Raw genomic sequence first — 23,141 nt, forward strand, 5'->3', positions numbered from 1 at the left:
CGTCTCACCTCTGTGCCTTAGGGAAGTATCCCACCATGGGCAAACAGAATGGAACCTAGGCCTAAGAAAAACAAGTCACATTCCTTGGCTTCTAAGGTTGGCTCAAAGCTTGCAACCTAAGATGATACAATCAAAAGGAAGATCAGACTTTGGTTTGATAATTGGGCAAAAAGAAGTTTTCTTTTTCCCTGCCTGTGAACAAGGAGGCTCATGGCTTGGGAACCTCTGGCAGCCAACTTGCTACCTTGAGGGATCTGGCTAAAGAACAAAGCCAACCAACAGAAGAGGACAAAGGCAGGAGGGTCTCAGCAAACGCTGTCATAGTCTTGGTGACAGCATGACCGCTGGGGTCAGACCACACCTGAAGCCTGCCTTGCCTCTGGACTTTTCAATGATAGGAGACCAAAAAAGTCATTTTTCTTACTTGAGCCAGCACGAGTTAGGATTTTTCTCAGTTGCAAACAAAATAATTCTATCTTATACAGCAATATCAGTGAGGATTCTGGGCAACTGACATTAACATGCTCCCGGTAGAAGCAAAATCTGTACTCTCTTTGGCAGGGCAATTTAGCAATGTGTCAAAAGATTTACATATGGGCATACCCTTCAACTTCATATGTAAACTTGTAAGAATTTATTTATTCATTCAACAAATATTTAAGCATTATTCTCAGAGTCAAGGGGTGCCAAACATTATTCTGGGAGTCCAGGGGTTCAGCTGTGAACAAAACAAAATCCCTTATGGAACCAGCCTTAGGAAATAATCAAGGATCCATAAAAAGACTTATCGACAAAGACATTGTCATTAAGTTCATAGCTTTTTTTTTTTTTTTTTGTCTTTTTGCTATTTCTTTGGGTCACTCCCGCGGCATATGGAGGTTCCCAGGCTAGGGGTCCAATCGGAGCTGTGGCCACTGGCCTGCGCCAGAGCCACAGCAATGCGGGATCTGAGCCGCGTCTGCAACCTACACCACAGCTCACGGCAACGCCGGATCGTTAACCCACTGAGCAAGGGCAGGGACCGAACCTGAAACCTCATGGTTCCTAGTCAGATTTGTTAACCACTGCGCCATGGGAACTCCAAGTTCATAGCTCTTTATACTAGAGAAAAATTGGAAACAATAAAAATGCCCAACAAAAGGGGATTGCTTAAATAAATTTGGAGCCACTGACATGATAAAATGCTATTTAGGCATTTAAAATGAACTGTAGAAATTAATGATAAGAAAAAATGTTCACCATATACTATTAGGTGAAAAAGTTGATAGTAACACAAAATGTAGAGGATAACTTATGTTTGTACACTTATAACTGCACATTTATGTACAAAAAATACCTGATATTAGACACTCTAAAATATTACATTATTCTGAGTAGAACTGTGGGTGATTTTGATTTCACTCTTTGTATATCTTTATGCTTTTTCATCATTGTCTGTCATAAATACGTCTTGGCTCTGTTAGAAGATGAAGTATCACTCTTACAAAATAACCTCAAGTAGTTTACATTAAAAAGTCAATAAATAATGCAAACTGGTATTTCGAATGGATAAGCAATGAGGTCCTACTGCACAGCACAGGGAACTACGTCCAATCTCTTGGGGCAGAACGTGATAGAAGATAGTATGAGACGGGAGTTCCTGTGGTGGTGCAGCAGAAATGAATCCAACCAGTATCCATGAAGCTGCGAGTTCGATCCTGGCCTCGCTCAGTCGGTTGGGGATCTGGCATTACTGTGAGCTATGGTGTAGGTTGCAGATGCAGCTCGGATCCCACATTGCTGTGGCTGTGGCTGTGGCTGTGGCCAGCAGCCTTAGCTCCGTTTAGACCCCTAGCCTGGGAACTCCCATATGCCACAAGTACAGCCCTAAAAGGCCAAAAAAAAAAAAAAAAAAAAAAAAAAGGATAGTATGAGAAAAAGAATGTATATCTCTATATATGTATGTATGACTGGGTCACTTTACTGTACAGAAGAAATTGGCACAATATTATAAGTTAACTACACTTCAATTTTTAAAAAGTAAGTAAATAACACTTGAGTGCCGACATCAGGCTATCTCATAAATCCCAGCTGACTGGCTCAACATCTGTAGATCAAGAGTCAGATTAGCATCTTCCATTCTAGGGTGCATATGGTCAAGACGGACTGTCAAAGGTGTTTCTAACCACATTTGTACTTTTCAATAAAGGAAAGCAAACGAGGTCTTGGAGCTGGTTAATGATGGCTTGGACTGGGCCCTAGTCTCCTGTCTTGGGATCCAGGGCTATTTTCACTGCACTGTGTCCTGGGCCTCCCAGCAACATCATCAGAATGAATCTGTCATCCAGAAAAAGTCATTCAATACCATTTGGAGAGATCATCTTCTCCTTAAAATAACTTGGCAACTCCAAGGCTCACTGTTTAAAGACTTAAAACCAAAGTACACCCTGAATTTAAAGTGTGAAGAAACACAGTGGATTTAAACTGTTTGAATTCTCTTCCTTCCCTTTTAGACTTATGTAATAGAATTTAAAGTGTGTGGACACTTAAAGCCACTTCTACACAGGCAGCATGAAACTGTCGGATGGGTGAGGTGGCAGTGAACTTTTTTTGTCCCCCTCACTTTCATTTTTGTCCTTCCCTCATCCTCTAATGTGACACTATTTTGCTGTCTATTTTCTGGACGCTGGATGATAAAAGAGGCATTATGACTTTCATGATTGAATAACAGTTACAAATTTCCATTTCATTTTACTTACCAGCTTAGATGTGGGTTAATGCAGCATGAACAGAATTCTCCCAGAGGTGGATCTGAGCTGAACTGACTAGGTTTCTGACTGCCAACTCTTCTGCACACTAAAATAGCAGCATAACCTATTACACACATTTGTTATCTGTTACTAAGAGAAAATTACCAACCCACCCAGAAAAACAGAAATACATCTGATCATGGGACTTCTGCAAAGGGCAGAAAACCTGTTGGGTTTACATCAGAATGCTCACAGACTCTCAAAAGAAGGTAAACATCTCCAAACAACCAAAACAAAAGACGTCATGGAAGCTACATTTTTGTTTTCCAAATTAAAAAAAAAAAAAAGTGCCTGGCTGAAATATTTTGCAAATGGTTAGTTCTAAGAATGTATTTTCTCTCATCAAGCTTGCAAGTAGATAAGATACTTGCTTTACAATAGCAGGTCTCTCCAATAAATATTTCTTCAGTATTCATGTGTGTGGTACCCAGTGGAAGACATCATTGACCTGCAGGAGATCAAGCAACATCTTAAGAGACCAGCCCTTCCTGGAGGAGAGTAACTGCCCAGAGCAATACCATCTCTGGAGGAGGCACCTCCTTAACCTGGAGTAGTACTTCCCTCCCTTGGGAAATATTACTCTCTTTACTCAACATTCTTTATTAGCCCAGAGTTGATCTCCATGATTAAGTTAAGAGGAAGAGGGGGAAAAAAAAAAAAAAACAGATAAATGAACATGAAACTTGGAATTTTGGTTTTAGCCTTTCAGATCAGATAAAGATCTTCAACAAAGTGGACAATAATGTACTGTAAGTAATGAAATAATATTGATCTTGCCATGGAGTAGGAATCGAGGATTCAGGGCCATCCATATGTAGTCATTTGGATATGACAAGCTTGGAACCTATTTATAACTTTTAAAGGATTTTATGGCTCTTCCTTTCTAGAGAAACACACATCATATCGCTGTGAATATACAAGCGTTCTTCTCTGCCAAAAGCAGCTGAGAAAGCAAAAGGATTACCCAAGTATTGTTTCTCAAACCTGAATTTGTAATGGGTAATTATGCAAAAATATTTGGTACTTAATAATCTTGAAACTTTGAATTCGCAAAGATGTTATGTCCCCAAGGCTACATGGTCTGATGGCTCAGGTTCATAAACCCACTAAGAATGAATCTGGCTATTGTAACTGTACCTACTTAAGAGCAAATGTCAAACAAACCCAGCTCCAGCAATGTCCCGCCCTAACCCAGCACCTGCCTGTGGGGGGCGCTCAGTGGTTTGTCAAGCTGAACAGAGTATGACTTCAGCTTCTAGTTGAATTGGTTTGGAAAATAAGGAAACTTCATTCCTCTTAACCTTTGTTTTCAATGGGTCACGTAACACCAGATTAAAGTAATGCTTTAATTATCCCTGGAATTCAAAATTCGGGAGATCCAAGCATCATTTCATACAAAATGAAGGACGTTTCAAACAAAGTTATCAAATTTATTGTTGGAAGGACTGCGGAGGACGGCCACAGTAGCTTCTCTGAGACCATGGCAGGGAAGCATCTTTTTTCCAGAAGCCAGGTTCTACCACCCAGGTATCCCAACCTAGGATCAGAATTTCCTTGTAGATTTCACCACTTTACCTCCTGAACATGGGAGCTGCTGGCTACACTTCCAGACACCCACCTCCCTGATATTATCACAGTCTCTCTGGGGTGGGCTCCCCATCCAGGTAGGAAGAGAAGCGAGACCGCCTAAATCACTGTTCTCAGTAAGTAGCTTCCTCTCACAATAGAGGTTTTGCCTGAGCCTCATCTAAGTACAGTAATTCTTAAGTGACACTGCACGGTGGATGTTGAATATTTAGAAAAACACGCCTCCTCTGTTTCATGGCCTGCTTTGTTTTTCGAATTTTTAAAAATCATCTTTCATGGTACCAGTACAAAGAGTTCCTTTTCAACCTGTATTTTAACTCGGCAATGAGGAGAGGGTGTTGTTTACAATTTCACTTTCTGGCTGTCAAGCCTGTAAAATCTTTTTCTTCAATTGGATTTTTAAAAGATTTTTCAAGAAACTTTTGATTTCTTAGTCCTCCATAACTCCCACTGGGGGTTCACACTTAAAGAAATGGATGACCTCAAAAGGCCAGCCTCATGTAAAGTCAGCAAGATGAAAAACAGAATCCAACATATTGCACAAGAATATTTGCATTCCCATTAGCTTTTGCAAATGCAATATATCACATCCTCTTGGGCTGACTGCAAATGTGCCCTGGAGAGAGGAACAAAAGTATGTGCCTCTCTAATAGGTTAACACTGAACTGCTTTAAACTGAATAAATGTTGCTGCCCAGGGGCAGTTACTGTGTGGACTTCAGTGGACACTTCTGGTGGAAATGACTTAAAAGCAAACTGAGTGCCAACAGTGGAGGGTGAAACATTCTGCTCCCATTAAACATCTTCAGCCAAACCTCAAATATGACCATGAGTTTACAGACTAATGGAATGAACTCTTGATTTAAAAAAAAAAAAAAAAAAAAAAAAAAAACTGATCCGAAAAAATAAATATACATGGTCTTTATTTTCTACAAATGCTTAAAGGTTTGCTGGTAGAAACCAGGGCTTATGTAACAAGTCTATTTCAAAAATTACACTTTTACAACTACATCTTGATAAAAACAGTTGGGGTCAAGTCACTAATCATTCCTGTAATTTAAATAGTAGGAAATAGGTTAATTCTTTGCTTAGGGGGGAAAAGGTGAATTTATGATGTGAAATCTGCATCAATCTTTCCGAATAGTTAGGGAGGACACAAATTTGGTGACTGTGAGATGAAGTGCTAATTTATGGTCCTTTGAAATAGAAGGCTGTGCCTGATAGACAGGTGTCTACGGTAACTTAGCCTGGCTGAGCCCTGAGCAAAGAAAGCTGATGGTTCTCCCCAGTACACCCGAGGACCAGACCATTTTCTCCCTCCTGGCTGTGCCTCTCTGGTTTTGTCCTCACCACCAGCTCATTGGGGTCAAGGAAGGTTGGGGGCCCCCCTTTTCACTCTCCAGACGCGAGGGTATCCAACTCCGGTGTCCTTGGCGGAGCTCGTGGGCGCCTCGCGCCCGGAGGGAATTGGCCTCCCAGCGAACCGCTCCAGGCCTCGGGGCCCCCAGCTCTTCAGTCCAGGTCGTCAGCCGTGTCACCGAGGCCGAGCGCAAAGAGCTCGCGTGGCCGTTTTGGAAAGAGACGTGGCTCCCTATTCGGGCGTAGTCCCCGTGTCCCAGGTCCCGGCTGGGGCCGCGCTGAGTCCCTAGGACTTTGTCCGGTTAGGGCCGGCGACGCCGAGAGCCAGGCCGCCTCCAGCCATCCCCAGCCCTACCCCAGCGCCGGCTGCAGAGCCGGAGTCTGGCCGCCCAGCGCCACGCCGCGCGGCTAGAGAAGCAGCTGTTCCCAACAGCTGGGGGGCGGCGGCGCCGGGCGCCCCAGGTGCGGCCGCGGCCAATCGCAGGAGTCCGGCCCGCCCCCTCCCCAGCCGGGCGCCGACCCCCGGCCCGCGGGGGAAGGGAGCAGAGAGGTGGAGAGCTGTCCTCGCCACTTGTCTTCCAGCTTCCGCGGCGGGAGGGACAGAACCCGAGCCGAAGCCGCGCGGAGTCCCCTACCCCCGGCTCCGCCGCCGCCGCCGCCGCCGCGCCCCCAGCTCAACCACCTCCGTGCCAGGACGCTCTCCCAGCCGACCCTACCCACGCCCCGCGCGAGACACCTACCTAATTTCTAGGAAAGAAAAATCTACCTCTAAACGCACCCCAGTTCTCGGCTTGAGGACCACCCTCCCTTTTCATTTTTGGCCTCCCCGCCGGGTGAGTGAAAACCGTTTGCACATCCTAAGGAACCGCAGCCTAACCCAGACGATCGGGAGAATTTGTACTGTGACCGGCAGGGGGGGCGGGAGGAGAGAGCGAAGTCAAGTCTCCCGGGCTGCTGGCGACCTCGGCAGCTGCGCGCCCCGCGCCCTCGGCCGCCCCCGGCCGCTCGTCCCCGCCGCGCCGCCGTCCTCGCCCCCGGGCTCGCCCTTGGTCCCCGGAGGCCGCGAAAGGGTGCGGGAGACGCGGAGCCGGAGGAGGAGGCGCAGCCGCTGCCCAAGCCGCAGCCGCAGCCGCAGCCGGAGCCCGAGCCGCGGGGCCGGCGCGAAGATGCACACGACCCAGAAGGACACGACGTACACCAAGATCTTCGTCGGGGGGCTGCCCTACCACACCACCGACGCCAGCCTGCGCAAGTACTTCGAGGTCTTCGGCGAGATCGAGGAGGCGGTGGTCATCACCGACCGGCAGACCGGCAAGTCCCGGGGCTATGGATTTGTAAGTTGCGCGGATGCGGGGCCGGGGGGTGGGGGTGGGGGAGTGGAGAGGGCGACAAAAAGCCTGGCGGGGAAATCGAGGACCGCGGAGGCGGGAAAGGGCAGAGTGGCGCTTGGCCCGAGGGGGTCGGAGTTTGGAGTGGGGGGCTCGGAGTGACTGTGCGAGGATCCCCGCGGGCGCGCGCGCTGTTGCCCCTTCGCTCCCGGCTGAACTGAAAGTTTGCGCGCGGCGGAGCTGGGGGAGGGAGGGCCGGCGCCTGCCTTCGGGGGCTCGGAGGGGATGGAGAGCACTGCGAAGTCGAGGGACAGGCGGAGCAGGGGTGGAAGGAGAGAACTGTAACCACCGCTGGGTTTGGGGTTGCGGGGGATTGGGAGCCACAGCCCCTAGGAGTTGCACTCGGGTTGGAGGCCGGTCTGGAAGCGCGCTGTTGCTTTGTCAAGAGGCGTGGGTCCTCCTGGTGCTCCGGCTGGGGCAGAGAGCGGACACCTCAGGAGGTCTGGGCCTCCTCTTCTGCCACCTCCCTCCTCCCTTTTTTTGTAAATTGCAAAGATGCGTTCTTTTAAAAGATCAGCTTCTGGCTCTTTGCCGAAGTGAAAGAGAGCCTAGTAAGCTTCCCGGAGATTTCCGCGTGTAAATTCAGCCACCGAGGAGCGGGGAGCCCCAGCGTAGGACAATAGCTATTGTCGTTGGGGAGTGTTTGCGGGGATGGGAACAACGGGCGGGCGGAGGTGCGGCTAGTCTTTCTTTAAAGCAAACTGTGCCTCTCAGGCCGCGGAGGGACCTGGGGAATGGTCGGGGGCGGGGGTGGGGGGGATGTGGAGGTGTTCTAAGACGGAGTTCAGGCTTCCGAATCTCTGCTAGGCCTTACTAGCACCTTTAGGACTTGGGGGGGGGGGCTCCTCTGTTTTCTCTTTTTGTTTCGGATGGAGGATCAAGTAATAAGTTGCTGCCCCCCACCCCACGCTCCCCCCCCAAAAAAAAAGAGAAAGGAAAAGTTTAAGAACCCCCTCGGTTTTATTAACATGAATGACTTCTCCAGTACGATTCTTGGTTTCTTCGGGGGTTGATTTAGAGCTTTGTGTGTCTGTCTGTGTGTGTATGTTGCTAAGGTCACCATGGCTGACCGCGCTGCTGCCGAAAGAGCCTGCAAGGATCCCAACCCCATCATTGACGGCAGGAAGGCCAATGTGAATCTGGCGTACTTGGGAGCAAAACCAAGGATCATGCAACCAGGTGAGAAACGCGTCCCTCACACTACCCGTCCCCCCTCCCCCACGGGAGGACCCCCCCCCCCGCCCCGCCCTCCGCCCTCTTCTGAACGGAATGAATGCCTGATGGAAAGACAGTGGTTCCCTGAGAATCTGTAGATGGGTTCAGTAAAGTTGAACCGGGGGCTGGTTATTCAAGGCATTATAGATAAGAGTTGTAAGCACTGCTTTCCAGACTTGAAATGCCCCTGTGGGCAAAAAATACATCTTGGGGGTGGGGACAGTCTGTACGCACCCAGACTCGACTGAGCTTAATTCATCTGTTTCCTATACACAATCATAGTCCATTCTCCGTTTTCTGGTTTTTAGCCACTTGTAGATCATTCACTTGTGGATTATATGGGCCCAAACTGTCAACTCCAGCTGATTCTACTTCCCTACTTAGTGTTGTCTCTGCTTTTACCACCAGTTGCCCTGTGTTCAGAGCAGGCAGTTGGTTCAGCCTTCAAGTTGAATTGACCCAAGAGGAGGATGGGTGGCAGTGGTGTCTGGATGGTAAATGTTCAAAATAAAACCACAATTCTGTTAGTAATGAAAGACAAGAAAGAGATTTCATGTACTCCAGGACCCTTATGCTACAGATGAAGAAACTGATACATAGAGATGAGAAATGGTTTTGTCCAAAGTCACATGGGTGTTAGTCACCAAAGGGGAGAGAATTTTGTCTATGTGAAAATATGACCTCTTGAATTATTTCCTACCCTGGCCTTTGCATTAGCACAAATAGTTGTGAGTTGACCATGGAACAAATGTAATCTTTTTTTTCCGGCACACAACTTTAAGTCAGGCTCTTCATTCTTAAGTCTTTCCATCTGAAATTTGGGGACGAGGTGGACACTTCCATCCAAACAGATTTACTGGGAAGGAAACTAGCTTGTCAAGAAAGGAAGTGTGTGTGAAAATATCCATGAGGATTAAAAAACATGTGTTTGTCTAGTATGGTGAGTGTGTGTGTGTGTGTGTGTGTGTGTGTGTGTGTGTTCGCTACATAGAAAAGAAAGAAGAGTTTGTTTCTGTGGATTTCTAATACCATAATCTTCCAAAACATTGTTTAAAGCATTCCACCATGTGCCAAATTAAAAAGGCTTTTTAAAAAGATCATGATTCAGAATTTGTGGGAAGATTTGTGCCATCTAACTTCATTGTTAAGTCCTGTGTTCTTGGTTTCATTCCACAAGAACTTTCCCCAACTCTGATTTTCTAAGGTTTTATTCTGTGTCTGCCAACTCAACTTTGCAGATCATGTTTAGTTTCCACCTGCAGTCTATTAAAATTTGTACATACTTTGACGATCGCAGTAGTAAAATGACTCTTTAAAAATATATTTATAATATCTTCTCTAATGTATTAAAAGAATGACTACCTTTTCTAAGTGAAAGGTGTGATTGCATTTTATATGTAGGAGTAATAAATGCCTAACCATGCACCAATAGAGAATATGGTATGTTTTATTATCAGGTTTTGCCTTTGGTGTTCAACAGCTTCATCCAGCCCTTATACAAAGACCTTTTGGGTAAGTCAATTAATGGGGCCCTCCTGAGTTTCGATATGGCTACAGTTTGGTAACCTGCCTTTTTGTTACATCCCGACAAGACCATCATGTCACAGAATGTTCCCGGTTATACATATTTATATATGTCTGTGTATTTTGAATGCTGATAATATAAATATTTTTAGATGAGTCAAGTTATCTGACCCAGTATGCAGCCTCCAAACCAGACACATTTTGAGCTTATGATTAACAAAACAAAACAAAAATACCAGGTATGACTTGTGTACAAGACAATTGTGTCCCAACACCATTACTACTGTTCAACTTGACTCAATTGTATTTGTCTCTTTCTAACCTGACAGGGCTCGTATACAGTTAAGCTAACTGATCAGAAGGATACGATGATAAGAGGTGGAATAGTTCTGTTTGGAATTAAACTCTGTAACCAGTAGACTCAGACACACAAGCTCAGATGGTGATTAACGATGCATGGATGTTGGTGTTGTTGTTTTATTTTTCACAATAGTCAATAGACCTCCGTGTGCTTTATTTCATTTATTACAGTCATGAAGTGGTGTTGATAGCTAAACTGTGTGCTTTTTGACTTAATTGAAAAGAGCTGTAGTGAAAGTGTTTTCTTTTCCTCGGGGAAGGGGCTCTTTGTGTTTTTGGTTTTGGTGGTGGTGTTGACGGGTGTTGACTTTTGACTTTGCCATGGGAAGCAAAGGGCCTTTTTTTTTTTTTTTTTTCCTTGCTTTTAAGCTGTAGCCTGTGACTTCCATTTAACCATATTTTTGTAGTGAGTGCTAAATGGTGTGATTTCCCTCTGTAAGAATACAGATTCAACGCTTGCATGTCCTAAGTTTCTGTTTTATTGGGGAGTTTTTCTGAGAATGGGGTTCTTTCTTTGGCAATGTATATCCACTTTTAGGCCTTCTAATTGAAAGGTTCAACAACTTTCATCAGATAATCACTAACATTAGCCAGTTTGAGGAGAGTAGCCCAAACTTTCACCTTTCAGATTCAACTCAGGTGACTAGCCTGCACCTATTTGTGCTTTCTGGATTCTGTGGCTACCAGCTTTTCTACTCCAAGTTCCCCCATTTCCCTTCCATTTAGACATGATATGGGTGGAAGATCCCTAACCACCCTGATTTATTCTGAACACCTAGGGGGTGCTTTGGCTGTACTCTACCTGATCAACACGGCTGTAACTCTAATGCCAGAGATTTACGCTCTCTTTTAAAGTATTCTACCTGTTTAGAAGTGTTTTATCCTCAGCAATAGTTTCTTCTCTAGCTCAGCACCTAAACATCTACACACGTAACCTGGAGGTTGCCTTCTGTCTACAAAGATAGGTATCTACCTTATGTGTCTCTAAGAAAGATCCAAAAAAGTAATGATAATTTGACTTGGAAGAGTCACGTTATACTTTCTAGGAATGTCTTCTTTATAACCCTCCCTTTAACATACCAATATCTCACTCTTATGCCGACCCTTCCTTTTTTTTTTTTCACTGTGGGAGAGTCTGTTCAGTATGATTGAAAAAAGCCATTATAGGCTCATAACGATTTATCAATGCCCCACTGAGACCATGCTGGACACTGATGACAAAGAGTGGGCTGATGGGTCCAGCTACCTCTGTGGGTCCCCCTCTCACGGGTGTTCACTGTGTTAAGGGCGCTGTTGGAGAGGAGGACCTACATCCTAAGAAGTGATGGGGAACTTGGGATCTCACATGAATAGCCTTGAAACAGTTGTTATACAACTAAATCCATCAATTGCTATTAGCATGTGTTTATTTTTCTCTGTGCTGGCAGGTGGTACAAAATAAGATTGCACTTAAGTCTGGGAAGCTAAACTAACACAAACCAATCAGGAACAATTAATTACTGAATTACTTGGCATTGTTTTCAGTACAAAAGGAGTTCAGAACAGCAAGAGAATAGGTGATTTGGAGGAGTTGGTCAAGGCTCTATGAGGATTGGAGCTAACTTGGACCAATGGGTAGGTGCTGGACAGATAAAAGGACGAAGAGACATGTCTCATGGGTATAGGACGAGGGGAGTATAAGCAAAGGCTCAGAGGCAAAGGACTCAGTGCCTGGAGAAAGCAGATTTTTTTATGGAGGGTCTTGAGAGCTGAACATAGAAATTTGACTGTGTCCAAACAGATCCTTACAGGTCCTTGAGAAAGAAAGTAGCCCAAGGGAAATAAGAACAACCAGAGTAAGATGTGTCATTGGGGAAATTTTAAATCAAGCTTGTTTTGATAGTAACCTTTGGCTTTTCATCCTGTTCATATTAGCTGTCTTTATGAAGGATGGTGATTACTACTGTTTGCATAAATTGTTTGGACATGAGATGCCTATTAGACATAGACTGCATTCCAGATAGACCAAGGAAGCCTTCTCTTTCTTTTTAAAGGGGTTCTTAATTCCTGAAGTCTGTACCTAACAAATCACACCTTGTCATCCTAAATGCCATTTGAGTGCCACGTGTTCTTATTCTGGCTGGCAAAGAAGCTTGAGAATTTTTAATCTTACCTGACTTGTTTGAACTTCTAGGAACTGAACTATTTTTTTTTAAATATGGTCTTTCAGTGGCCCCCAGATTATGCTGGGCCTTTAAAGAGAAAACCTTGGCCTCAAGGAATTGCTGATGTGATACAGTGGGCAGATGTGTACAGAAATTTGTGGACTTGCTAAGGAATGGCTTATAAGTATTTCATATTTGAATGAAGCATTTTTCTTATTGAAACCTTGCAGAGGAGAGACTGGATCTGTGAGAAGACAATTCCAGGCTAGTTTAGATCAGGTGGAAATACATTTAGTTACCCAGCACTCCTCTAAGTGCTAAGTTTTACGCTAGTTGTGCTAACACATGATAGGTATTATACTGTCTGCTAAGTGGGGCAGGAGGGACAGTAAAACATTAACTGAACACCTGCTACCTGCCTAGTACTGATAAAGGATTTACATAAATTTAATTATCACCGTAATTATTTGATGAAGGGACTGTTACTGTCCTTTCCATGGGTGAAAAGGCTGATATGCAGAAGAAAGTTAATTAATTTTCCACGTGGGCTATTCAGGCAAAGAGTCTGGTTCTAGGTTCAGAATCACGCTCTGCCTGACCTCAAAAAGCATCCTCTTTCCTTTGTGTCAAGCTGTAGCCAAAAAGACACAATTCCACTCTCTCTTGTAATCTAGTAAGAAAAGTGAGACGCATCCAGAAGGGCTGTCCATATGGCTTCAGATAAGGCAGAGAGACATCAGGTTGGTGGGATCCAGGAAGTCTTCATGAAGGAGGAAAAAGCTGACCTAGATTTTAAAGCATGAGGGAGGCGAGGAAGCTCTTGCAATGAGTATATTCCTCACTGTAGACTCTTCACCTGGATATTTTTAGTTTAATGCACAGCAATTCAGGGTTGGAAATATGTTAGGTTCAGGTCACTCATGAGAAATATGTGAGACGAAAAGGTGAAGAAAATTCCTGGAGGCTTTACACATAGTGAGTGGTAGAGCTAGAATGATGGGATTAGAATTTCAACAGGTAGAGATGGAGTGACGGGCACCCCTGGCAGAGGGGTGAGCCAAGGTGAGGCTCTAGGAGTGTGCGGGGTATCCAGAAGACACTGAGGAGCCCAGCGGACTTGGGTTCAAGGAAAGGGAGAAGAGATACTGCAAAAGGTATGTTGGAACCAGAAGTATAAAAGGCCTGGCATGCCAACGTTTGAGCAGTTTGGAGTTGCTGGTGGTTCAGTGGGTTAAGGATTTGGCGTTGTCACTGCTGTGGCTCTGGTTATCCGCTGTGGCATGGGTTGATCCCTGGCCCAGGAACTTCCGCATGCTGTGGGCGCAGCAAAAAAAAAAAAAATAATAATAATAATAATAATAATAAATTTACACTTGGTTTGATACGATTTTAGGGACCTAGATTACTTTGAACAAAGGACTGAGATGAAGCCTGGGTCAGCAGTTTATGTGAGAAGCTGGAAGAGGGAACCCATTAGGATGTCAGAAGTCTCAAAAAGGAGTCCTGTTGTGGCTCAGTGGGCTACAAACCCGACTAGTATCCGTGAGGATTTGGATTTGATCCCTGGCCTCGCTCAGTGGGTTAAGGACCCAGCATTGCCGTAGCTGTGGTGTCGGCCGGCGGGCAGCTGCAGGTCCGATTCACCCCTAGCCTGGAAATCCATATGCCACATGTGCGGCCCTAAAAAGCAAACAAAGGAAAAAAAAAAAAAAGTCACAGAAAGATGTCAGAGGGACCTGAAGCGATGGGACGAAAAGGAGAACGCGGTCCATTTTCTTTGAAAATCGCCCAGAGCGTCTGCTTTGCTCTTGTGCTTTTGTTACTGCTACGCATGTACCTTCTGTGATTTACCGAGGAAAAGAAGGTTGGTAGATCTCCAGTAGAAGGGAGGTTCCGAACGGCCTTGTGGGTTCCTTGGACTATTAAAAGAACTCAAACAGGAATTGCTTCAGAAGTGCCGCCTCGCCCTTTAGTCCATTTCTGCCTCCCTTCCTGCACTGAGATATTTTCGTCTCTCCATGGTCTTCTGAGCTCTCCTTTCCCTAAGCCTTCAAACAACTCTAGGGTTTCGTTTGCCTTCCAGATGGCCTCCTACCCCTTGCCAGACTCCGTGGAGGTTTCTGATATTCCCAGGAACCGTATACTCTCACTGGTTGGCCTTCGCAAAGGCAAACTCTTCCTGTGGAATCAATGCAGAGATAAGAGTCCTGTAAGAGGCCCTATCTGTCCCGGAAAGCCATCTTCTCACACACGCAATTTTATCCTGCCTTGTGTAGGCTAAACTGACTGTGCGTTACCACCTCTCTTCAGAGATACCAGCCTAGCAACCATTATGTTGTCTTTGCAACTTCAGGAGCACAGGGGTTAATGTTGCGCTATCAGTGAGGTTCACACTGGCTGGCCTTTGCAGCTGATAGATGTTTTACTTTGGCCTTATAAAGACATTTTACCCGCTGGAAACCCTTGTCGCATGACAGGATCAAAAATAGCCCGGCTGCAGCCCTTGCTGTCCATCACCACATGCAAACTGGCAGGAGCGGAGGCTCTCTTAGCCGCGTCTGCACATCATGGACAGGGCCGGCCTCCAGGGCCAGTGTTTCATAAAGCCACACCTGTCGTTGTGAGCGAGCCAGTCACCTGACCTGCAGGGAAGTTCTGAGTTGTGTGCATGACCAGGCATCTGGTTTCTGACAAGCAACTGAGAACATCTCTAAGTGTCCTCAGAAACACTTGATGACGTTGTTTCTCCTGGCACTGGGAAAGATCTACAAGTCTAGTAAAAATGGAGTGTATTTTTATCATCAGGGTCAAGGTTCGCCACCCGCTGTGATAAATTCATCTTTTCCATGGATGTCCGTTTCATGGGTGCTTTCAGTAAAACTCTGAAAAGGCAAAGCAAAATTTATGTTCACGAAATCTGAACATGGAGTTCTCTGTTCGGAGTTCTTTAAAATTTGAAGATGGTACTTGTGCTTGTATTTCTTATAAGTTGCTTTGGCAACAACCAGATGGCATTATAGTGTGATATTTTTAGAAATCCAGGGGGTTTTGATGGAGATTATTCTAAAGAAGGATGAAAATAAATCAGATACTCACGGTAGTGTTTTAACTGGGCAGTTATGAATCGCAAGAGAACTGAGATGCATGGTTTTTTTCCAAATGCCTCTTGCGATTTATTTTTTTTTTAACAAAATTAACCTTTACGTAAGGTCGTTGGAGTGTGTCTTGTATGTAACCTCTGAATATGTAATTGTAAAAGGAACTTGGTTTTGTTTCACTTTCTAGAACTTTTGCAGGATAATACATAATAGAATTGATTTGTATAAAATCTCTACCCGTAGGGAAGATTTAAAACAGCTATGCTAATAAATCTGTTTCTGTTGAGTTAGAGGATAAGAGGTAGTTGATGCGCCACAAGAAATGTTTCCTTACGCTTATTATTATGTAACCTTTTAAAGTTGATATTAATTTTAGAAATATTTAGTTCTGTTCCCCTGTCGCTACCTTTTCCCTCAACCTCATCATTTCCCCAAAACCCCTTCTGTCTGTCTTGCATAGAGATAAACAAGCTGGCTGACCTTCGGTTGCCTGATAGTCAAACAGGTTTGATTGACCCTTGTGTCCTTATGAATTTAATGGAGAAAAAAGAAAGAAAGAAAGACAAAAAGCGTGCTGCACATCTCTTTGGGAATCACTGCCATGAATGTTAATAGCATTTCTGTAGCTTCCCACAACAGCCTCTTGTGATAAGAGTGAGCTCTGCACTACAGTTCGTTTGAGAAGTGTGATTCTGCTGTGTTTACCACACTTGTGAACTTTTAAACTCCTTTTTTTTATTTTGTCGCCTGCTTCTTTTTTTTATTATCATTTTTAATAAGGGTGACTGAGGTTGCAGAGAGATTAATGTGTGCTGAGTCTGCATAGCAATTTCCAGTAGGGTTGCCATGATAACAAACATACAGATTTTGTCGAAATGTATCGTAGTTTCCCGAAACCGGCCATCACCCTTAATGGAAGTGCATGATCACGGACTCCCTTTTGAGTCCTATCTTCCCGGCGAAGAATTTCTCTATTGGCCGAATCGTCTGTTGTTGTATGAACTCCCTGCAAAATTGTTCTCAAGTCTTAAACAATTAAGTATGTATTAACTCTCTTCTGGGAGAGGCCCTCTCGAGCCTTGATTCCTCTTTGCCAACTTGGGCTCCGTGCGCTTTTACCGGTTCCAAAACGATGCCAAATAAAAATTCTAGCAGGGAGGGTGTCGTCTTTTTGCTTTGAGCTTTTCCTGCTTCCAAAATGATGCTCAATAAAAATTCTAGCAGGGAGGGTAGCCTCCTTCCGGGGCACTCCACGATTTGGGCTCCGGCCAGAGTAGTTTCGCCGATCACTGGCAAGTCGATATTGTGGCAACCCTATGCTCATAATAACCACTAAATTTTGGGTTTGTCTGATCTCGGAACAAGCCACGCTCCAGACAGGAGGCACCTCCTGCCTGACTCTGTTTTCCATTTCTCAACAGGATACCTGCCCACTATGTCTATCCGCAGGCTTTTGTGCAGCCTGGAGTGGTCATCCCCCACGTCCAGCCGGCCGCCGCTGCCGCCTCCACCACGCCGTACATTGATTACACGGGAGCTGCGTACGCCCAGTACTCAGCGGCCGCCGCGGCCGCCGCCGCCGCCGCCGCCTACGACCAGTACCCGTACGCAGCCTCCCCGGCCGCCGCGGGCTACGTCACGGCCGGGGGCTACGGCTACGCGGTGCAGCAGCCAATCACCGCCGCCGCACCTGGGACCGCGGCCGCCGCCGCCGCCGCCGCGGCCGCCGCCGCCGCCTTCGGCCAGTACCAGCCTCAGCAGCTGCAGACCGACCGCATGCAGTAGGCGGCCCTCCCTCCGATCCACGTCGAGTTCGTTCCTCTTTCCCTCCCGAAGTCCCCCCGTTTTCAGTAGCGAATAAGAGCGTTAACCTGGACTTAACCGCTTAAGAAAAAAAAAAAAAAAAAAAAAAAAAAAAAAGCTATGCTATTGTGAAGCAGAATTATGATTATTTTTTTTATACTCCAGTAGTCTTCTAGATGTGCAAGAATTGAGAATGAAGGGGAGTGGGCGCAGGTTTGGAAATCAATCCCAAAGAGCCTGAAGTCAATCAAAGGCCGCGATGGAATGGTGGCAGGAGGAGCAATGGAACTTCACTTTTATAATGGGATTTTTACTTTTGCTCTTTTTATAGTATCAGGGAAGCAAACTGCCTTTTACCAGTTAGACGATGCTATTTGAATCTAGTTGAACCAGGGAATACAGAGTGAGCAATATGTAGCTTGAATTACATTTAAAAGCAGATTTTTTTAAAAAAAACAAAACAAAACGGTGAAAGCACTGATTGTCATGTTTAGCAGTCACTATGGCCTAGAGAACTTTTTCAAGTAGGAAGGTAATGTTCTTACTCTCTCAAAAATGGGCATCGAACAATCAATGTAGGAGCGTGGCAGTGGGTAAAATGATGGACAGGCACCAAAGCTATTTTCTCATCCACCCAGTGGACGAGTGGGACTGTGAAACAAGTGATGTGGAATGAATGGGTGCAACAGCTGTACAGACAATCAATAACACACACAGTTCTGGAAAGAACACATCACTTGTGCTTGTTTGATGAGCTTGTCACATTCTAATCCCTCTCCCCATCCTGTTTCAATTTTGGGAAACTTGTATCTGCTGGTGTCAGCAATTCTGATTCTGAAATAGGATCAGGCTTTTACTACAACAGCCTTCTCTTTCTATTTATTGTGTCGACTCGTGGCTTATGATTAAAGGCAGGCAAAGTTTGCAGGCTCTAAACCCTTAAGAACTGTCTTAAGGATGTTTATTTTTTTCCCCTTTTTAAATAATTTTACACTTTTTAGTATCTATTTCAGAGTCATATTTAAAACTATTTATTAGTGAATACAGTACATGAGACAACAAGGTTACTGAGATTACAATTCTTCAGTGGTTAATGATAATGTGGTTTATACTGTGCCTTAATAGTAATGCTATTTAAGATATTTATTTTTAAGTTTTACTATGCTGCACTCTAAAGAAAGGAACTTTAGATGTGACACTGTAAAATTATGTATTCATCTCATGGCGTAAATTATTTAGTAGGTCTAGATGTAGCATATTAAATATTAACCTATTCAACTAAAGATGTTGACTTGGATTTATTTAAATTCATATGTGCACTGTATAAGAGAGTACTCTTAACATTAACACATTTTAGTTTAGGTTTTTTCTTTTTTTTTTTTTTTAAACAGGCTCTATTGCTAGTTTCATGCTTCCTTCTCTGATTTTTTGCCTGTGTAGCCCTCATTATTGGTACTTCATTAGTTTAACACTCTTCTTATGTAGTTTATGGAGTTTTTAAATGCTGCTTTACATTTTTCTTCTGAAACTGCAATACTTGCAATTTTTATTCTTAAACTAAATTGAATACTATTTTACACTGTATTGGATTTTTATACTTGAACAATTTCATACAAGGGAAGACAGGTTAGCATTTTTATGGACTTTCTCCATTATCACTGGATTTACTTTAAGTATTCCCATATTAGACAGTGTTATGTAATGTAGACAGGACTCTCCTGGGCAAATTATTTATTCATTGTGTCTATTGCTTTATAACATTTCAGATCTTCTAATCTATTCACTTGTATTAAATATAATTTTTAAAAACTTCTGTGGCATTGATTGTTTCTAATTTTGTTGTGAAGGTGGAGTGATTTCTCCCTTTAATTAGAGTTAATGGCCGGGATTTACAGGTAACATTTTCAGTGAGCAGAAATTTTCCCAGATGCCCTGTTGTTTTGTTGGTTTGTTTGATTTGGGGGGGACAGTGCCTGGGAGGGGGGTTGTTTGTTTGTTTGTTTTGTCTTTTTCGAGCCACACGTGGCATGTGGAGGGAGGTTCACCAGGCTAGGGGTTGAATCAGAGCTGTAGCAGCCAGCCTATGCCACAACCACAGCAACGCCAGATCGGAGCTGCATCTGGGACCTACACCACAGCTCACGGCAATGCCGGATCCCTAACCCCCTGAGTGAGGCCAGGGATCAAACCTGCATCCTCACGGATACTAGTCAGATTTGTTTCCCCTGAGCCACAACGGGAACTCCTCAAGTGCCCCATTTTGATACCTTTTAAATGGTTTCCTTAACTCAGTTTCTGCCTTATATTTAGCAAATGATATAGGTCCTTCCCCAGTTGTGAACCCTAAGGGACTATTGATGGCACTGATAACCGGTGACCTGAAGATGGCTTGAATGGAGTGGGCAGTAGAAGGGAAGAGGCGGTTCAAAGCTGGAGCAGCACAGTGATGCTGAGGTCAGGTGAATGAGGTTTGGTGCTAGCCTCTCCCACCTTCTAGCAATGTTGGTGGAACACATCGCTCTTTGTAATCTACTTTGGAGGTGAGGTTTATATTGATTTCTCACCTATCATATTGGGACAGTAATACCTATCTTACACGGTTACTTATGTTTTAAAGTATATCATCTGCTTGGCACAGAGTCAAGTACTTGGTAAGCTCTAGAAGAATGATTCCTGGTAGCAGTTGCTGTAATGCCTTATAGTGAAAGCTAACCAAGGAGGTCACCAGCGAGGCTATTTCCATTTAATTTCTGGCCACAGTGACGGGGCTGCATCTAAGGCGGTGTGTCTTAGACCAGCCAATGAATGACTATCACGTTGATTGTCTTACAGCGTATGTATTATGTTAACTATGGAATGGATGGTCTCTTGACCCCTTGATCTTCATCTTTCCCAAATTCATGACATGTTATCTTTTATTTCATTCCACTAGTTTTCAAATATTATAAGCAGCACAAAGTTATGATAACAGACTCCATCACGCTTTCCACTTGATGACGTCATAGTCCCCAACTTTAATTACCTTTAATTTACAAAAAAAATAGATACCACCTTATCCCTGGAGAGAGCTATAATTGCACCCCAAGGTATTATCTTGGATCAGTAAAATAATTGCAAAGTTACTTAATTCAGTCGGGGCATCACTGATTATTTTATTCCAAAAGACATGTTCTACATTTAATAGTGCAGATGTATGAAAGGTCACTTTTGTCCTCTCTAAAGTCATATATTGATGGCTGAGCTTTAAAATGAAACATTATTTGATTTATCAATTAAAAATAGGTCAGACCATTCTGGGAAAAGCTTCTCCAAAACAGCCAAAAGTCCATGTACACTTCAGAACCGACTGTACCTTTCTTGGAGGTATTTGCTGAGCTAGGCTAATATCAATATAAGCAGTTACAGAGCGGGCAAGACTTTTACTTTATAATGCTACAGGATACATTTCTAAAAGTGAATAAATAACCATTCTTAAGGTGTCATAAAGCGGGGAGAGTACCCACAACAGAATGTCTGTCTTGGTCAGAAGGATGGTTGTGGTTGTGGTCGTAGAGTTAGAGAAAGCAAGTGTCTGAGACCAAAGAGCTGGCTGAGTCCTGGTTTCTTTACTTATACCCAGGGTGATCTTGCACCCCTCTGTCTTGGCAACATGTAAGTTGACAGAACCCAACGTAGTTGTTCTGTTGACTTCTCAGATGGTACTGCTTAAATGAGTTAACGATATGAGAGCATGTTAGAAATTCCAAACAATTAGGCAAATCGAAATTATACTGTGGGAATATACACAATATGAATTTGGAAATTGACCTCTGTTTTCTTGTATGAAATGACCTTCCCAAAGAGGACAACACTGTCCTCTCATGATGCTATCTTTATTCTGTCCCAACCAAGTCACAGCTAAACTTGCTGTACAAGAGTGGCACAGAAGCCACATTGAAAGATGGAGAGATGGCCTGGCCAGGGGAGAGAAGGGGAGACAAGATGATGGGATGTATTTCTCTCACAAGGGAACCTTATTCAGCCCCTTCCTCACTCCTGTCAAATATTAGGCTTCTTAATTCCCTCAGATGCTTGAAAGCGTTCAAGATGACAGCCTAAAGTTCGGAGGGGCAGAGGTGAAGAGGAGCCAAAAAAAAAAAAAAAGAAAGAAAAAAAAAATGCATGTTCATGCTTACTTTTGTCCTCTCTTCTCCTTCAAGAGTTCCAGGCTGTTTCCATGGAAATTCTAACTTCGTTTTGCTTAAGTACTTCATGCAGAAGAGGTTTCATTTCGGGTATTTGTTCTGAGTTGAATTTTAGAAGTTCAATAATGATTTTTGGCTCCGTCATTTACATTCCAGACTTTGACATCCCAGTCATAAATCAAAATGGGAAAGAAATCAGACAATACATGTATAAGATAAGAAAAGGGATTTATAGCTTTCATACAATAAATTCGTTCTTAAAATTGCACAGCATTTGGTCTTTCTTGACCAACGTCTTCAGAGAGGAAGTCTATAAAGTCTCTTTCTTTCTAGTCTCTTCCCTCTCGGAAGATGAATGTCATAGCTTTTTTTAAATCCAAGATGCTACCACTGAGCTATGAGTGTGCTTTAAGTGAGTTGGAGGGTGTGCCTTTTTTTCCATTTTTCCACTCTTAGAGGTAATTCTGATTGTGTCATTAACAGAGATGGAGTAGCAATCGTTATTTCTTGCAGTAGCTCAGATAATGTTGTTCATAAAAGGACAAATATTTCAAACCGACTTCTAAAATGAGCGTGAAATACAAAAATGTAGTTGTGCCAAGTAGACAGTTGTGTTTTAGCTCCCTGTTTAAACTAGGTTCATCCGATGGTCCTAACCAGGAATAAACTTGTTTCCTTTCCGAATATTGTCACCTTTGGCTCTGCCCCCTGTGCTGTAGGTGGCTCGGGTGAGATGGAAGGGAAAGAGACGGTGCCTTTGGAGAGTCGTAGAGTAGGCACTTCCATTCTGCATTCGCTTATGGATATTTTGAAATTCGAGGGGGGGAGAAGGACATGGAAAGGAAGTAGAAGAAAAGAATGAAGAAAAGAAAAAAGCACTAAGGTCAAAAGCATCCCCTAAAAATAGGTGAAAGGCACTAAGATGGAGCAGTGGGAGCCGCGTGGGCTGGATCACGGGAGGTGAGCTTGCCACTAAGGGGTCACATAAGGAGGAAAAGGGGAGATGACTGGCTGGGGGCCAGGAGACTTCATCTGGGGATGAGACATGGGGGAGCATTTAAAGGACACTAATTAGACATCTAGTTTTCTAAACAAAAGACATTCAGGGAGTTCCCTGGTGGCTCAGGGCATGGCTCAGAGTCGCTGAAGGGCTCAGGTTCAATCCCTGGCCTGGGAATTCCCACAAGTCATGGGCATGGCCAAAAAAAGAAGAAAAAGAAAAAGAAAAAAAAACATTTAGAATAACAGCTGAAATTTTTATTTTTGGCCCCACCGTTGGCATGCAGAAGTTCCTGTGCCAGGGGTTGAATCCTGACCACAGCAGCAGCCTAAGCCACTGCAGTGACAACACCAGATCCTTAATCCGCTGAGCCACCAGAGAGCTCCAGCAGTTGACATTTTGAACTATGCTTGCAAAGGTTTAGACATTGAAACAAAAGGAGTATGTTCTTTGTAAATAAAAACTTCTAGAAACCAACACTTATGGTGCCCCTGGTAGGATCAGATAGAGCTTCAACCTGGCCTTTGGGCCTCCAGGGACAGGGATCAGAGCCTTCTTTCATCAATTGTCACTTTCTATTTTAAGCAGACAAGTGAGTCAGAAGAGTGAAAGGGAAGATTTAAAGAAAAATGTATTTACCTTGCTAACCAGTATACTTTCCTTCAAGATATGAAAAGATCAATTGTGGCCA

General features: G+C 44.1%; 1 protein-coding gene and 1 long non-coding RNA gene across 2 annotated transcripts in view; one reads left to right on the plus strand and one right to left on the minus strand.

Annotated features, from left to right (window-relative positions):
* The window catches only part of LOC110261788, a 24,270-nt gene extending 18,147 nt beyond the window's left edge, over positions 1-6,123 (minus strand). The window contains exon 1 of the long non-coding RNA XR_002346330.1: positions 2,739-6,123. This is a non-coding gene — a long non-coding RNA (uncharacterized LOC110261788). The remainder of the gene's footprint in view (positions 1-2,738) is intronic.
* On the plus strand, positions 6,093-19,079 carry RBM24 (RNA binding motif protein 24). Its single transcript, XM_001925447.6, has 4 exons — positions 6,093-7,068; positions 8,178-8,301; positions 9,795-9,849; positions 16,885-19,079. Exons 1-4 carry the CDS (start codon positions 6,901-6,903, stop codon positions 17,246-17,248), a joined length of 711 nt encoding a protein of 236 aa, XP_001925482.1. The 5' UTR covers positions 6,093-6,900; the 3' UTR covers positions 17,249-19,079.

The sequence above is a fragment of the Sus scrofa genome, chromosome 7 (genome assembly GCF_000003025.6).
Source record: "Sus scrofa isolate TJ Tabasco breed Duroc chromosome 7, Sscrofa11.1, whole genome shotgun sequence".
Lineage (NCBI taxonomy): Eukaryota > Metazoa > Chordata > Mammalia > Artiodactyla > Suidae > Sus > Sus scrofa.

Coding starts and splice junctions, on each gene's coding strand:
- RBM24 (XM_001925447.6), top strand. CDS start 6,901: ATGCACACGACCCAGAAGGACACGACGTACACCAAGATCTTCGTCGGG. Junction 7,069..8,177: donor AGTCCCGGGGCTATGGATTT/GTAAGTTGCGCG, acceptor TATGTTGCTAAG/GTCACCATGGCTGACCGCGC. Junction 8,302..9,794: donor ACCAAGGATCATGCAACCAG/GTGAGAAACGCG, acceptor TTTTATTATCAG/GTTTTGCCTTTGGTGTTCAA.